The sequence below is a fragment of the Salvelinus fontinalis genome, chromosome 41 (assembly GCF_029448725.1).
Source record: "Salvelinus fontinalis isolate EN_2023a chromosome 41, ASM2944872v1, whole genome shotgun sequence".
Lineage (NCBI taxonomy): Eukaryota > Metazoa > Chordata > Actinopteri > Salmoniformes > Salmonidae > Salvelinus > Salvelinus fontinalis.
Genome location: NC_074705.1, coordinates 21,256,621 through 21,272,167, shown reverse-complemented (window position 1 = coordinate 21,272,167; position 15,547 = coordinate 21,256,621). Strand labels below are relative to the sequence as shown.

Below are 15,547 nucleotides of genomic sequence, written 5' to 3'. Positions count from 1 at the left end.
AAGTCGAGGATTGGTAGGATGGTCAGTTTTACAAGGGTATGTTTGGCAGCATGAGTGAAGGATGCTTTGTTGCGGAATAGGAATCCAATTCTAGATTTAACTTTGGATTGGAGATGTTTGATGTGAGTCTGGAAGGAGAGTTTACAGTCTAACCAGACGCCAGACACCACATGCGGCCTACAAAGAATCAAGTATAGGCTAGCACATTTTTATTTACATTTTTTTTTAAATAATATGGGGCTATTTGTATAACTAGTAGGCTGACGCATATAAACCTTTAATAATATATATATATAGGGCTATATCAATCTTGAACAGGATGATCTGTTTTTGGTGCAATTTGAATGGAGTTGATGGAGAGAGAGAGAAAGACTGCGAGAGGGTCCTCGCGTGTGCACTGATTTTAAAGCAATGACATTCAAGTGATAAACTGTTAACACTGCAGCTGCAATTCAGCTGCAGAGTGTTAACAAGTTCTGCTTAACAAGTTCTGCAAGTTCTGCTTTTCTGATGTATCAAATACTTATGTCATGCAATAAAATGCAAATTAATTACTTAAAAATCATACAATGTGATTTTCTGGATTTTTGTTTTAGATTCCGTCTCTCACAGTTGAAGTGTACCTATGATAAAAAATTACAGACCTCTACATGATTTGTAAGTAGGAAAACCTGCAAAATCGGCAGTGTATCAAATACTTGTTCTCCCCACTGTAATTGAACAGTTCCATTTCACGCCATGCTGTTCATATAAATAATTGATTATAATTCACCAGCTTCTCGCAGTTATTTATCCCGGGTAAAGGGAGTGGTAACTGGGTTCCCGCCATTCAACCCTAGTGTGTATGTGCTTGGATGTGCGCCTGAATGTTTGTGACTGCGTATGCACGAGATGTGTCGCTGTTTGCATCTGGAGAGTTGTGTTAGCAGTTGATGTTATTCTTCAATAACACAAACCCTAAAGCAAATCATGCAGAGTCAAATACACTGCTCAAAAAAAAAAGAAGGGAACGCTTAAACAACACAATGTAACTCCAAGTCAATCACACTTCTGTGAAATCAAACTGTCCACTTAGGAAGCAACACTGATTGACAATAAATTTCACAATCTGTTGTGCAAATGGAATAGACAAAAGATGGAAATTATAGGCAATTAGTAAGACACCCCCAAAAAAGGAATGGTTCTGCAGGTGGTGACCACAGACCACTTCTCAGTTCCTATGCTTCCTGGCTGATGTTTTGGTCACTTTTGAATGCTGGCGGTGCTTTCACTCTAGTGGTAGCATGAGACGGAGTCTACAACCCACACAAATGGCTCAGGTAGTGCAGTTCATCCAGGATGGCACATCAATGCGAGCTGTGGCAAAAAGGTTTGCTGTGTCTGTCAGCGTAGTGTCCAGAGAATTGAGGCGCTACCAGGAGACAGGCCAGTACATCAGGAGACCTGGAGGAGGCCGTAGGAGGGCAACAACCCAGCAGCGGGACCGCTAACTCCGCCTTTGTGCAAGGAGGTGCACTGCCAGAGCCCTGCAAAATGACCTCCAGCAGGCCACAAATGTGCATGTGTCAGCATATGGTCTCACAAGGGGTCTGAGGATCTCATCTCGGTACCTAATGGCAGTCAGGCTACCTCTGGCGAGCACATGGAGGGCTGTGCGGCCCCACAAAGAAATGCCACCCCACACCATGACTGACCCACCGCCAAACCGGTCATGCTGGAGGATGTTGCCGGCAGCAGAACGTTCTCCACGGCGTCTCCAGACTCTGTCACGTCTGTCACGTGCTCATGTGCTCAGTGTGAACCTGCTTTCATCTGTGAAGAGCACAGGGCGCCAGTGGCGAATTTGCCAATCTTGGTGTTCTCTGGCAAATGCCAAACGTCCTGCACGGTGTTGGGCTGTAAGCACAATCCCCACCTGTGGACGTCGGGCCCTCATACCACCCTCATGGAGTCTGTTTCTGACCGTTTGAGCAGACACATGCACATTTGTGGCCTGCTGGAGGTCATTTTGCAGGGCTTGGCAGTGCACCTCCTTGCACAAAGGTGGAGGAAGCGGTCCTGCTGCTGGGTTGTTGCCCTCCTACGGCCTCCTCCACGTCTCCTGATGTACTGGCCTGTCTCCTGGTAGCGCCTCCATGCTCTGGACACTACGCTGACAGACACAGCAAACCTTTTTGCCACAGCTCGCATTGATGTGCCATCCTGGATGAACTGCACTACCTGAGCCACTTGTGTGGGTTGTAGACTCCGTCTCATGCTACCACTAGAGTGAAAGCACCGCCAGCATTCAAAAGTGACCAAAACATCAGCCAGGAAGCATAGGAACTGAGAAGTGGTCTGTGGTCACCACCTGCAGAACCATTCCTTTTTGGGGGGTGTCTTACTAATTGCCTATAATTTCCACCTTTTGTCTATTCCATTTGCACAACAGCATATGAAATTTATTGTCAATCAGTGTTGCTTCCTAAGTGGACAGTTTGATTTCACAGAAGTGTGATTGACTTGGAGTTACATTGTGTTGTTTAAGTGTTCCCTTTATTTTTTTGAGCAGTGTATATTTATTCAAAGAGAACAAATCATAGTTGTTATGCTGGAAAATATATGTTAGATGCTTATTCTTCCCTGTCCTCAGTGTTTTCTCCAGGGAACAAAGTGACAGGATGTAGTTTATACCCAAGCCTAGCCTTAGGTTGACAAATTAGAATTCCTTGCATTAAAATTGGGCCAATGGCAAAATACCAAGTTTTCCATTTCAGGCTCAATGTATAAACAGTTTGGACCAATGAAAACTTGCCATCTGTAGCTATGAGTCCCGGACTGAAATTCCTACACAGATCCTAAATAGATGTTGAACTGAAAAACACTAGTTCCATTGCTCTCTAGCCCTCTAGATAGTGTATTTATTTTTGATTATTCTTACAGTAGGGGTGTATTTGGTAAGTATTTCAGGCCCCTTGACCTTTTCCACATTTTTATATGTTACAACCTTATTTGAACAGTTATTTAATGGTTGTATTTGTCCCTCAACAATCTACACACAATACCCCACAATGACAAAGCAAAAACAGGTTTGTAAGATTTTTTTTACATTTATAAAAGCTTAACTTAAATATCACATTTACATAAGTATTCAGATCCTTTACTCAGTACTTTGTTGAAGCACCTTTGACAGCTATTGCAGCCTCAAGTCTTCTTGGGTCTGACGCTACAAGCTTGGAACACCTTTATTTGGGGAGTTTCATTCTTCTTTGCAGAACCTCACAAGCTCTGTCAGCTTGGATGGGGAGTGTTGCTGCACAGCTATTTTCAGGTCTCTCCAGAGATGTTAGATTGGGTTCAAGTTCGTGATCTGGCTGGGCCACCACTTGTCCTGAAGCCAGTCCTGCGTTGTCTTGGTTGTGTGCTTTGAGTCATTGTCCTGTTGGAAGGTGAACCTTCGCCCCAGTCTGAGGTCCTGAGCACTTTCGAGTAGGTTTTCAACAAGGATCTCTGTACTTTCCATTCATCGTTTCCTCGATCCTGACTAGTCTCCCAGGCCCTGCCGCTGAAAATCATCCGCACAGCATGATGCTGCCACCACCGCGCATCACCGTAGGGATGGTGCCAGGTTTCCACCACACATGACACTTGTCATGCAGGCCAAAGAGTTCAATCTCGGTTTCATCAGACCAAAGAACCTTGTTTCTTCCCCTATTGCTCAGTTTGGCTGAGCGGCCAGCTCTAGGTGGTTCCAAACTTCTTCCATTTAAGAATTATAGAGACCACTGTGTTCTTGGGGACCCTCATTTCTGCAGACATCACCAACGAACTGGTCCAAACACACCAAGACAGTCGTGAAGAGGGCATGACAATACCTTTTCCCCCTCAGGAGACTGAAAAGATTTGGCATGGGTCCCCAGATCCTCAAAAAGTTCTACAGCTGCACCATCGAGAGCATCCTGACCGGTTGCATCACCGCCTGGTATGGCAACTGCTCTGCATCTGACCGTAAGGTGCTACAGAGGGTAGTGCGAACGGCCAGGTACATCACTGGGGCCAAGCTTCCTGCCATCCAGGACCTATATAATTGGCGATGTCAGAGGAAAGCCCAAAAATGGTCAGATACTCCAGTCACCCGAGTCATAGACTGTTTTCTCTGTTACCGCACGGCAAGCGGTACCAGAGCACCAAGTCTAGGACCAAAAGGCTCCTTTACAGCTTCTACCCCGGTGGCCAAATTGTCCGGTGGCCATTTGATTAATTGTTCAGCACTCTTATGGCTTATAAGAGTGCTGAACAATTAATCAAATGGCCACCGGATAATTTACATTGACATTGACTCTATCATTTTTTACTTTAGTTTATTGTGTAAATATTTTCTGAACTCGTCTTGAACTGTACTGTTGGTTAAAGGCTTGTAAGTAATCATTTTACGGTAAGGTCTACACTTGTTGTATTAGGCACATGTGACAAATAAAGTTTGATTTGATTCGAATTTTTGGTACCCTTCCCCAGACCTGTGCCTCGACACAATCCTTTCTCAGAGCTCTACGGAGAAATCCTTCAACCTCAGGGCTTGTTTTTTGCTCTGAAATGCTTTCAACTGTTGGACCTTATATAGACAGGTGTGTGTCTTTCCAAATCATGTCCAATCAACTGAATTTACTACAGGTGGACTCCAATGAAGTTGTAGAAACCTCTCAAGAATGATCAATGGAAACAGGATGCACCTGAGCTCAATTTCGAGTCACATAGCAAATTATCTGAATACTTATGTAAATAAGGTATTTCTGTTTTTTATTTGTAATACGTTTGCAAAAATGTCAAACTGTTTTCGCTTTGTCATTATGGGGTATTGTATGTAGATTGAGGATTTAAAAAAAAATGTAATTCATTTTGGAATAAGGGTGTAACATAACAAAATGTGGGAAAAGTCAAGGGGTCTGAATACTTTCCGAAGGCACTGTATGAGTTTCCCAGGCCTTTCTGCTTGTGAATATGTGTATGTGAGTGGAGGTGACCTGGTGTTTACCAACTAGTTGCTAATCCATTTGGAACGAGTGGAGCGACAGTGCTTTGATAAGCACCAGGTTCACCTCTGGCCCCCGGGCAGCCTGCACCCTCTGTTTGACACAACGAGTGTCTGAGAATCATCATCTTTCATCTCTGTCAAAGAAAATTCACTTGACCTTTTGCTGATAGGTAATTGGGCGGTGAGTGATGCTGGGTCTGGGCTATAGCTTTGTCTATGCCCTAAATGGCACCCTATACCTGGGATATAAGTAGCACACTATATAGGGAATGGGTACCATTTTGGATACACGTTTTGTGATGATGGCAGAGGTTAAACAAGTGGTACTAGCTGATGTGTTGACTAGCAGTTTTTGAGTGGAACTCAAAGGTAATGGCATGTGAAGAGTTTGTGCAGAAGGTGACGCTAAAGACATTGCGAAATATGTTGTGAATGTGGTTTGGAGAGAAGACTTTTCTCCCTCTGCTATTACCATCCTCACATTTTTTTCCTGCATCTATGCTCTTGGTGTTACCTGAGGAGTTTTGCTACGAAATCCCAGCCGTTTGCACCTGAGTTGGAAAACTGAAGGGCAGCACACTGTAAGATGTCTAAAGAAGACCTTGCCAATTCTGTACGTATTACTCATCTCTTGACTCACCCTGTTCCCCCGCTGTGTTGATTTCTAGGTATGAAGAGGCCTCTGAGTCCAACCCAGTTGCTGCAGAAAGGCAGTGGCGGCGGCGTGTGCTTGCCCTTCAACCTGTGTGGCGAGCTGCTACAGGAGCCCGAAGAAGGACACCCAGATGGCCCTCAGCAGAAGAAAAGGCTGCTCTACTCCCTCTGCGAGGTGTGCAACCTCCAGCTCAACTCAGCCGCCCAGGCCCAGGTCCACTACAATGGCCGTTCCCACCTGCGCAGGGTCAAGCAGCTCAACAATGGAGAGCTGCCCCCGAGCACAGGCAGCGGCACCAGTCCAGCACCGGCCGGCACTCTCACCTGCTCCAGCACAGGTAAGCTGGGACAACTCACCATTCACTGGAACATAGAATACAATATTATGTTATTAGTTTGTCTACTGAGACAGAATAATTCCGCTCTACTTCCAACACCCAAAGAGTTGTTTGTCTCTGTTCATCTGTCTCTCTCTCTGGGCGTGCACTGTGCACACATGCAATTGTGGACGGAGGTGTGTGTGTGTTTTTGTGTGTGAGAGAGAAAAACACATCTGTGTCCTGTGGGTTACTCATGGTGAAGATGCCCTGCTGGGGCTGGAGCTGGGGGTCAGGTTGGAGCTGAGGCTGTGGGTCAGTTGATGCTGAGGTTGGAGCCCGAAGTCGGGCTGAGGCTGGGATTGTGGGTCGGCTGGGGTTGGAGGTCGACTGTTGCCTGCTCATGGCATAGCTGCAGCTCAAACACCACTCTGTGTATTATTGGAGAGAGCAAGGAAGAGAGTGAGAGGATTACATAGGTCAGGTGCAGTGAGGCAAAGGAATGTAATCACAGTTACCAGGGCAGATGTACTGTAAGCAGCATGGAAAGAGCACTTGCGGATGAAACACCATTTAATAACACTGATGTTGTAGAGGGATGCATTGGGGAAACAAGATGAAACCCTTACAAGTAGAGTAGGTAAGGTTAGATGTTATTAAAAATACATTGAAGCGATTTGCAGAAACATTTACACCAAGGATACACCAAGATGGATACACCAAGATGGCTTAGCAGTTCAGACATCATTTTTGTCCTCGTACTGTCTTGTCCTGTATATATATATTTACACCTTCTTCGCATATCTTTTATATTTTTTTATTATCCAAGAACTCAACTACAAAAGCTTTCCTGCAACCCGCCTCACCAATTACAACAAAAAAGTATTATTTACCTCAAATCTGAAAATCCACAGTGAAGCTAACCAGGGGCTAATCAGAAGTTAGCCAGAAAGCTAACCAGAAGTTAGCCGAAAGCTAATTTGAAGCTGCCCAGAAGTTAGCCGGCTTGCTGGCTAGCGTTGGTGTTTCAGCTGCCCACGTTTTGTGGTCATCAGCTATTCCTTTAGCTCGATAATCTACCGGCACTTTTGTGCAACGCGACTCGGACCGGAGCATACCGGGCCTTTTTTTTCTCTCAGTTTCCCCGGATTTCAGCTGCAGGCTCTGGACATTTGCACCTTGATTTCGCAGCTAGCTAGCTGCAAACCGTGTGACTATTGGCTTACGTCGATCCCGGAGCAAACTTAAATTATTCCGGAGCTAGCCAGCTGAGGAGTTCCATCAGCCATTCCTGGGCTACAGTCACCTATCCGGACCCGGGTTTTTTTTGCTGCAGATACGGAGCCCCACCGGGCCTTCACGATTGACTGAAGACGTTATCTGCCCGAGGGAGTTATCCAACTGGCACCTCCGTCGCGACGTTACCTGAACGCTCACCTGGGGCCCGCTAATCCAATCCAAGATGGCGTAGCAGTCAGATGTCCATTGTCCTCGTCTTGTCCCGTGTATATATATTTTATATATTTTTCTTCGCATATCTTTTTATATATATATTCTTTTCTTCTTAAAAACTCAACTTCAAAACACTCTCCTGCAAACCACCTCACCAAATGTGGTGCGGATCTGTTTTTTTTTCTTCCTCAAAAGTATTATTCACCTCGTATCCGAAATCTACAACAGAAGCTAACAAGCTAACCAGAAGTTAGCCAGCTCACAAGCTAACGTTAGTAGTTCAGCTAACCACAGCTAGCGCTCATCAGCTATCCTTTAGCTCGGAAAACTATTGCCAGTTTTGTACAACGCGACTCAGACCAGAGCATACCAGACCTATTTTCTCTCCATATCCCCGGATTTTTACCTCAAGCTCTGGACATTTACACCTGGATCTTGCAGCTAACTAGCTGCTATCCGAGTGACTATCGGCTAACATCAATTCCGGAGCAAACACCAATTATCCCGGAGCTAGCCAGCTGAAGAGTTCCATCAGCCACTCCTGGGCTACAATCACCTATCCGGACCCGTTTTACTGCCGATGCGGAGCCCCACCGGGCCTTCACGACTGGGATACCGACGTTATCTGCCCGAGGGAGTATTTCAACCGGCCCCTCCATCGCGACGTAACCTGAACGTCCATATACTAACTGCAGCCCGCTAATCGTTAGCTGTCTTGAGCATATCGGCTGCTATCTGAACAGGTCTATCGAACAATCTTCTTAGGCCACTATAACTATTTTGACAATTGGATTGGTCCCCTCTACCACACGGAACCCCACTAATCTACCGACGGAATTGCACGGCGTGGCTAAAAACAGACCTCCATCTTCTGCTAGCTTGCTACCCATGACTAGCTGTCTGAATCACGAAGCTAGCACCAGTTAGCAAACACAATTCTACAACTCACAACCTCTCTTTCGCCACCGCCATCCGGCTTGGATTCCCTGTCGACACGACCACGTCTGGTCTGCAGACAAATACCCCATCCGCTGTGCCCTCAACCGGCCTCCGTCTGAGCAGACCCCCTCCGTCTGAGCAGACCACCCCCCCGGGCTACTAACTTTAAACGCCGCGGGCTAGCTTAGTGGAGGCCTCACTACTCCATCTACGGCTGCCCCCTGGACACTATGATCACTTGGCTACATAGCTTATGCCTGCTTGACTGTCCATTAATTCACGGTACTCCATTCTGTTTATTTGTGTTTTATCTGTCTGCTCTGTGCCTTAACTCAGGATCTGTGTGTAGTTAATCCGACCCTCTCTGCCCAGTCGTCGCCATTTTTACCTTCTGTTGCTGTGTTAGCTGACTAGCTGCTGTTATCTGACCTGCTGTTTTAGCTAGCTCTCCCAATCATGACCTGCAATCACTTTATGCCTTATTGTATGTCTCTCTCAAATATCAATATGCCTTGCATACTGTTGTTCAGGCTAGTTATCATTGTTTTGGTTTGCAATGGACCCCGTAGTTCCACTCTCCGTACCTCTGATACCTCCTTTGTCCCACCCCCCACACATGCGGTGACCTCACCCATTGAGACCAGCATGTCCAGAGATACAACCTCTCTTATCATCACCCAGTGCCTGGGCTTGCCTCCGCTGTACCCGTGCCCCACCATACCCTGGTCTGCATATTATGCCCAGAATCTATTCTACCACGCCCATAAATCTGCTCCTTTTATTCCTTGTCCCCAACGCTCTAGGCGACCAGTTTTGATAGCCTTTAGCCGCACCCTCATCCTACTGCTCCTCTGTTCCTCGGGTGATGTGGAGGTAAACCCAGGCCCTGCATGTCCCCAGTCACCCTCATTTGTTGACTTCTGTGATCGAAAAAGCCTTGGCCTCATGCATGTCAACATCAGAAGCCTCCTCCCTAAGTTTGCCTTACTCACCACTTTAGCACACTCTGCCAACCCTGATGTCCTTGCCGTGTCTGAATCCTGGCTTAGGAAGGCCACCAAAAACTCTGAGATTTCCATACCCAACTATAACACTTTCCGTCAAGATAGAACTGCCAAAGGGGGAGGAGTTGCAATCTACTGCAGAGATAGCCTGCAAAGTTCTGTCATACTTTCCAAGTCTATGCCCAAACAGTTCGAACTTCTAATTTTAAAAATTAATCTCTCCAGAAATAAGTCTCTCACTGTTGCCGCCTGCTACCGACCCCCCTCAGCTCCCAGCTGTGCCCTGGACACCATCTGTGAATTGATCGCTCCCCATCTAGCTTCAGAGTTTGTTCTGTTAGGTGACCTAAACTGGGATATGCTTAACACCCCGGCAGTCCTACAATCTAAGCTTGATGCCCTCAATCTCACACAAATCATCAAGGAACCCACCAGGTACAACCCTAAATCCGTAAACATGGGCACCCTAATAGACATTATCCTGACCAACTTGCCCTCCAAATACACCTCTGCTGTCTTCAATCAAGATCTCAGCGATAACTGCCTCATTGCCTGTATCCGCCACGGGTCCACGGTCAAACGACCACCCCTCATCACTGTCAAACGCTCCCTGAAACACTTCTGCGAGCAGGCCTTTCTAATCGACCTGGCCCGGGTACCCTGGAAGGATATTGACCTCATCCCGTCAGTTGAGGATGCCTGGTCATTCTTTAAAAGTTACTTCCTCACCATATTAGACAAACATGCTCCGTTCAAAAAATGCAGAACCAAGAACAGATATAGCCCTTGATTCACTCCAGACCTGACTGCCCTCGACCAGCACAAAAACATCCTGTGGCGAACTGCAACAGCATCGAAGAGCCCCCGTGATATGCAACTGTTCAGGGAAGTCAGGAACCAATACACGCAGTCAGTCAGGAAAGCAAAGGCCAGCTTTTTCAAGCAGAAATTTGCATCCTGTAGCTCTAACTCCAAAAAGTTCTGGGATACTGTAAAGTCCATGGGAAACAAGAGCACCTCCTCCCAGCTGCCCACTGCACTGAGGCTAGATAACACGGTCACCACTGATAAGTCCGTGATAATCGAAAACTTCAACAAACATTTCTCAATGGCTGGCCATGCCTTCCACCTGGCGACTCCAACCTTGGCCAGCAGCCCCGCCCCCCCCCGCTGCTACTCGCCAAAGCCTCCCCAGCTTCTCCTTTACCCATATCCAGATAGCAGATGTTCTGAAAGAGCTGGAAAACCTGGACCCATACAAATCAGCTGGGCTTGACAATCTGGACCCCCTATTTCTGAAACTGTCCGCCGCCATTGTCGCACCCCCTATTACCAGCCTGTTCAACCTCTCCTTCGTATCATCTGAGATCCCCAAGGATTGGAAAGCTGCCGCTGTCATTCCCCTCTTCAAAGTGGGAGACACCCTGGACCCAAACTGTTGCAGACCTATATCCATCCTGCCCTGCCTAGCTAAGGTCTTCGAAAGCCAAGTCAACAAACAGATCACTGACCATCTCGAATCCCACCGTACCTTCTCCGCTGTGCAATCCGGTTTCCGAGCCGGTCACGGGTGCACCTCAGCCACGCTCAAGGTACTAAACGATATCATAACCGCCATCGATAAAAGACATTACTGTGCAGCCGTCTTCATCGACCTGGCCAAGGCTTTCGACTCTGTCAATCACCATATTCTTATCGGCAGACTCAATAGCCTCGGTTTTTCTAATGACTGCCTTGCCTGGTTCACCAACTACTTTGCAGACAGAGTTCAGTGTGTCAAATCGGAGGGCATGTTGTCCGGTCCTCTGGCAGTCTCTATGGGGGTACCACAGGGTTCAATTCTCGGGCCGACTCTTTTCTCTGTATACATCAATGATGTTGCTCTTTCTGCGGGCGATTCCCTGATCCACCTCTACGCAGACGACCTGTATGCCCTGCGACCTGTATGCCCTAGTCGGCTGGCCCTCGCTACATGTTCGTTGTCAGACCCACTGGCTCCAGGTCATCTACAAGGCTATGCTAGGTAAAGTGCCGCCTTATCTAAGTTCACTGGTCACGATGGCTACACCCACCCGTAGCACGCGCTCCAGCAGGTGTATCTCACTGATCATCCCTAAAGCCAAAACCTCATTTGGACGCCTTTCCTTCCAGTTCTCTGCTGCCTGCGACTGGAACGAATTGCAAAAATCTCTGAAGTTGGAGACTTTTATCTCCCTCAACAACTTTAAAAATCTGCTATCCGAGCAGCTAACCGATCGCTGCAGCTGTACATAGTCCATCTGTAAACTACCCACCCAATTTACCTACCTCACCCCCATACTGCTTTTATTTATTTACTTTTCTGCTCTTTTGCACACCAGTATCTCTTCTTGCACATGATCATCTGATGATTTATCACTCCAGTGTTAATCTGCTAAATTGTAATTATTCGATTTATTGCCTACCTCATGCCTTTTGCACACATTGTATATAGATTCCTCTTTTTCCTACCATGTTATTGACTTGTTTATTGTTTACTCCATGTGTAACTCTGTGTTGTTGTCTGTTCACACTGCTATGCTTTATCTTGGCCAGGTCGCAGTTGCAAATGAGAACTTGTTCTCAACTAGCCTACCTGGTAAAATAAATTGTGAAATAAAAAAATAAAATAAAAAAATCGTTAGCTGTCTTATCGGCTGCTATCTTAATAAGTATTTCGGACAATTTTTTTTATTTTTTTTCTTGGGTCACTATATCTATTTTGCCAATTGGATTGATCCCCTCTACAAGACACGGAACCCCACTAATCTACCGACGGAAACGCACGAGGTGTCTAAAAATAGACCTCCATCCTATGCTATCTTGCTACCGATAGCCATCTACCCGGCCAGCTGTCTGGATCGCCGTGACCCCAACCAACCTCTACTCACTGGACCCTTATTGATCACTCGATTAATCATGCCTCTCAATGTAAATATGCCTTGTCCACTGCTGTTCTGGTTAGTGTTTATTGGCTTATTTCACTGTAGGGCCTCTAGCCCATATCCATATCCAATACCATATCCAACCTTTCATTTCCACCACCCACATATGCGATGACATCACCTGGTTTCAATGATGTTTCTAGAGACAATGTCTCTCTCATCATCACTCAATACCTAGGTTTACCTCCACTGTATTCACATCCTACCATACCTTTGTCTGTACATTATTCCTTGAAGCTATTTTATCGCCCCCAGAAACGTCCTTTTACTCTCTGTTCTAGATGCTCTAGACGACCAATTCTCATAGCTTTTAGCCGTACCCTTATCCTACTCCTCCTCTGTTCCTCTGGTGATGTAGAGGTGAATCCAGGCCCTGCAGTACCTAGCTCCACTCCTATTCCCCAGGCGCTCTATTTTGATGACTTCTGTAACCGTAATAGCCTTGGTTTCATGCATGTTAACATTAGAAGCCTCCTCCCTAAGTTTATTTTGTTCACTGCTTTAGCTCACTCTGCCAACCCGGATGTTTTAGCCGTGTCTGAATCCTGGCTTAGAAAGACCACCAAAAATTCTGACATTTTCATCCCCAACTACAAGATTTTCAGACAAGATAGAACGGCCAAAGGGGGCGGTGTTGCAATCTACTGCAAATATTGCCTGCAGAGTTCTGTTTTACTATCCAGGTCTGTTCCCAAACAATTTGAACTTCTACTTTTAAAAATCCACCTCTCTAAAAACAAGTCTCTCACCGTTGCCGCCTGCTATAGACCACCCTCTGCCCCCAGCTGTGCTCTGGACACCATATGTGAACTGATTGCCCCCCATCTATCTTCAGAGCTCGTGCTGCTAGGCGACCTAAATTGGAACATGCTTAACACCCCAGCCATCCTACAATCTAAGCTTGATGCCCTCAATCTCACACAAATTATCAATGAACCTACCAGGTACCACCCCAATTCCGTAAACACGGGCACCCTCATAGATATCATCCTAACCAACTTGCCCTCCAAATACACCTCTGCTGTTTTCAACCAAGATCTCAGCGATCACTGCCTCATTGCCTGCATCCGTAATTGGTCAGCGGTCAAACGACCTCCACTCATCACTATCAAACGCTCCCTGAAACACTTCAGCGAGCAGGCCTTTCTGATCGACCTGGCCGATGTATCCTGGAAGGATATTGATCTCATCCCGTCAGTAGAGGATGCCTGGATATTTTTTTTAAATGCCTTCCTCACCATCTTGAATAAGCATGCCCCATTCAAGAAATTTAGAACCAGGAACAGATATAGCCCTTGGTTCTCTCCTGACCTGACTGCCCTTAACCAACAGAAAAACATCCTATGGCGTTCTGCATTAGCATCGAACAGCCCCCGTGATATGCAACTTTTCAGGGAAGCTAGAAACCAATATACACAGGCAGTTAGAAAAGCCAAGGCTAGCTTTTTCAAGCAGAAATTTGCTTCCTGCAACACAAATTCAAAAAAGTTCTGGGACACTGTAAAGTCCATGGAGAATAAGAACACCTCCTCCCAGCTTCCAACTGCACTGAAGATAGGAAACACTGTCACCACCGACAAATCCACTATAATTGAGAACTTCAATAAGCATTTTTCTACGGCTGGCCATGCTTTCCACCTGGCTGCCCCTACCCCGGTCAACAGCACTGCCCTCCCCTCTGCTACTCGCCCAAGTCTTCCCCATTTCTCTTTCTCCCAAATACAGTCAGCTGATGTTCTGAAAGAGCTGCAAAATCTGGACCCTTACAAATCAGCCGGGCTAGATAATCTGGACCCTTTCTTTCTAAAACTATCTGCTGAAATTGTTGCCACCCCTATTACTAGCCTTTTCAACCTCTCTTTCGTGTCGTCTGAGATTCCCAAAGATTGGAAAGCAGCTGCGGTTATCCCCCTCTTCAAAGGGGGGGACACTCTTGACCCTAACAGCTACAGACCTATATCTATCCTACCCTGCCTTTCTAAGGTCTTCGAAAGCCAAGTCAACAAACAGATTACCGACCATTTCGAATCCCACCATACCTTCTCCACTATGCAATCTGGTTTCAGAGCTGGCCATGGGTGCACCTCAGCCACGCTCAAGGTCATAAACGATATCTTAACCGCCATCGATAGGAAACAATACTGTGCAGCCGTATTCATTGACCTGGCCAAGGCTTTTGACTCTGTCAATCACCACATCCTCATCGGCAGACTCGACAGCCTTGGTTTCTCAAATGATTGCCTCGCCTGGTTCACCAACTACTTCTCTGATCGAGTTCAGTGTGTCAAATCGGAGGGTCTGTTGTCCGGGCCTCTGGCAGTCTCTATGGGGGTGCCACAGGGTTCAATTCTTGGACCGACTCTCTTCTCTGTATACATCAATGATGTCGCTCTTGCTGCTGGTGATTCTCTGATCCATCTCTACGCAGACGACACTATTCTGTATACTTCTGGCCCTTCTTTTGACACTGTGTTAACAACCCTCCAGGCGAGCTTCAATGCCATACAACTCTCCTTCCGTGGCCCCCATTTGCTCTTGAATACAAGTAAAACTAAATGCATGCTCTTCAACCGATCGCTGCCTGCACCTGCCCGCCTGTCCAACATCACTACTCTGGACGGCTCTGACTTAGAATATGTGGACAACTACAAATACCTAGGTGTCTGGTTAGACTGTAAACTCTCCTTCGACTCACATCAAACATCTCCAATCCAAAGTTAAATCTAGAATTGGCTTCCTATTCCGCAACAAAGCATCCTTCACTCATGCTGCCAAACATACCCTTGTAAAACTGACCATCCTACCAATCCTCGACTTCGGTGATGTCATTTACAAAATAGCCTCCAAAACCCTACTCAATAAATTGGTGCCATCCGTTTTGTCACCAAAGCCCCATATACTACCCACCACTGCGACCTGTACACTCTCGTTGGCTGGCCCTCGCTTCATACTCGTCGTCAAACCCACTGGCTCCAGGTCATCTACAAGACCCTGCTAGGTAAAGTCCCCCCTTATCTCAGCTCGCTGGTCACCATAGCAGCACCTACCTGTAGCACGCGCTCCAGCAGGTATATCTCTCTGGTCACCCCCAAAACCAATTCTTCCTTTGGCCGCCTCTCCTTCCAGTTCTCTGCTGCCAATGACTGGAACGAACTACAAAAATCTCTGAAACTGGAAACACTTATCTCCCTCACTAGCTTTAAGCAC

At 46.6% G+C, this 15,547-nt stretch overlaps 1 protein-coding gene across 1 annotated transcript in view; it reads left to right on the top strand.

The window, feature by feature from the left end:
• The window catches only part of LOC129840615 (zinc finger protein 385B-like), a 198,186-nt gene that overhangs the window by 69,320 nt on the left and 113,319 nt on the right, over window positions 1-15,547 (top strand). The window contains exon 2 of the mRNA XM_055908618.1: window positions 5,680-6,003. Within this exon, the coding sequence (XP_055764593.1) occupies window positions 5,682-6,003 (322 nt within the window). The 5' untranslated portion in view covers window positions 5,680-5,681. The remainder of the gene's footprint in view (window positions 1-5,679; window positions 6,004-15,547) is intronic.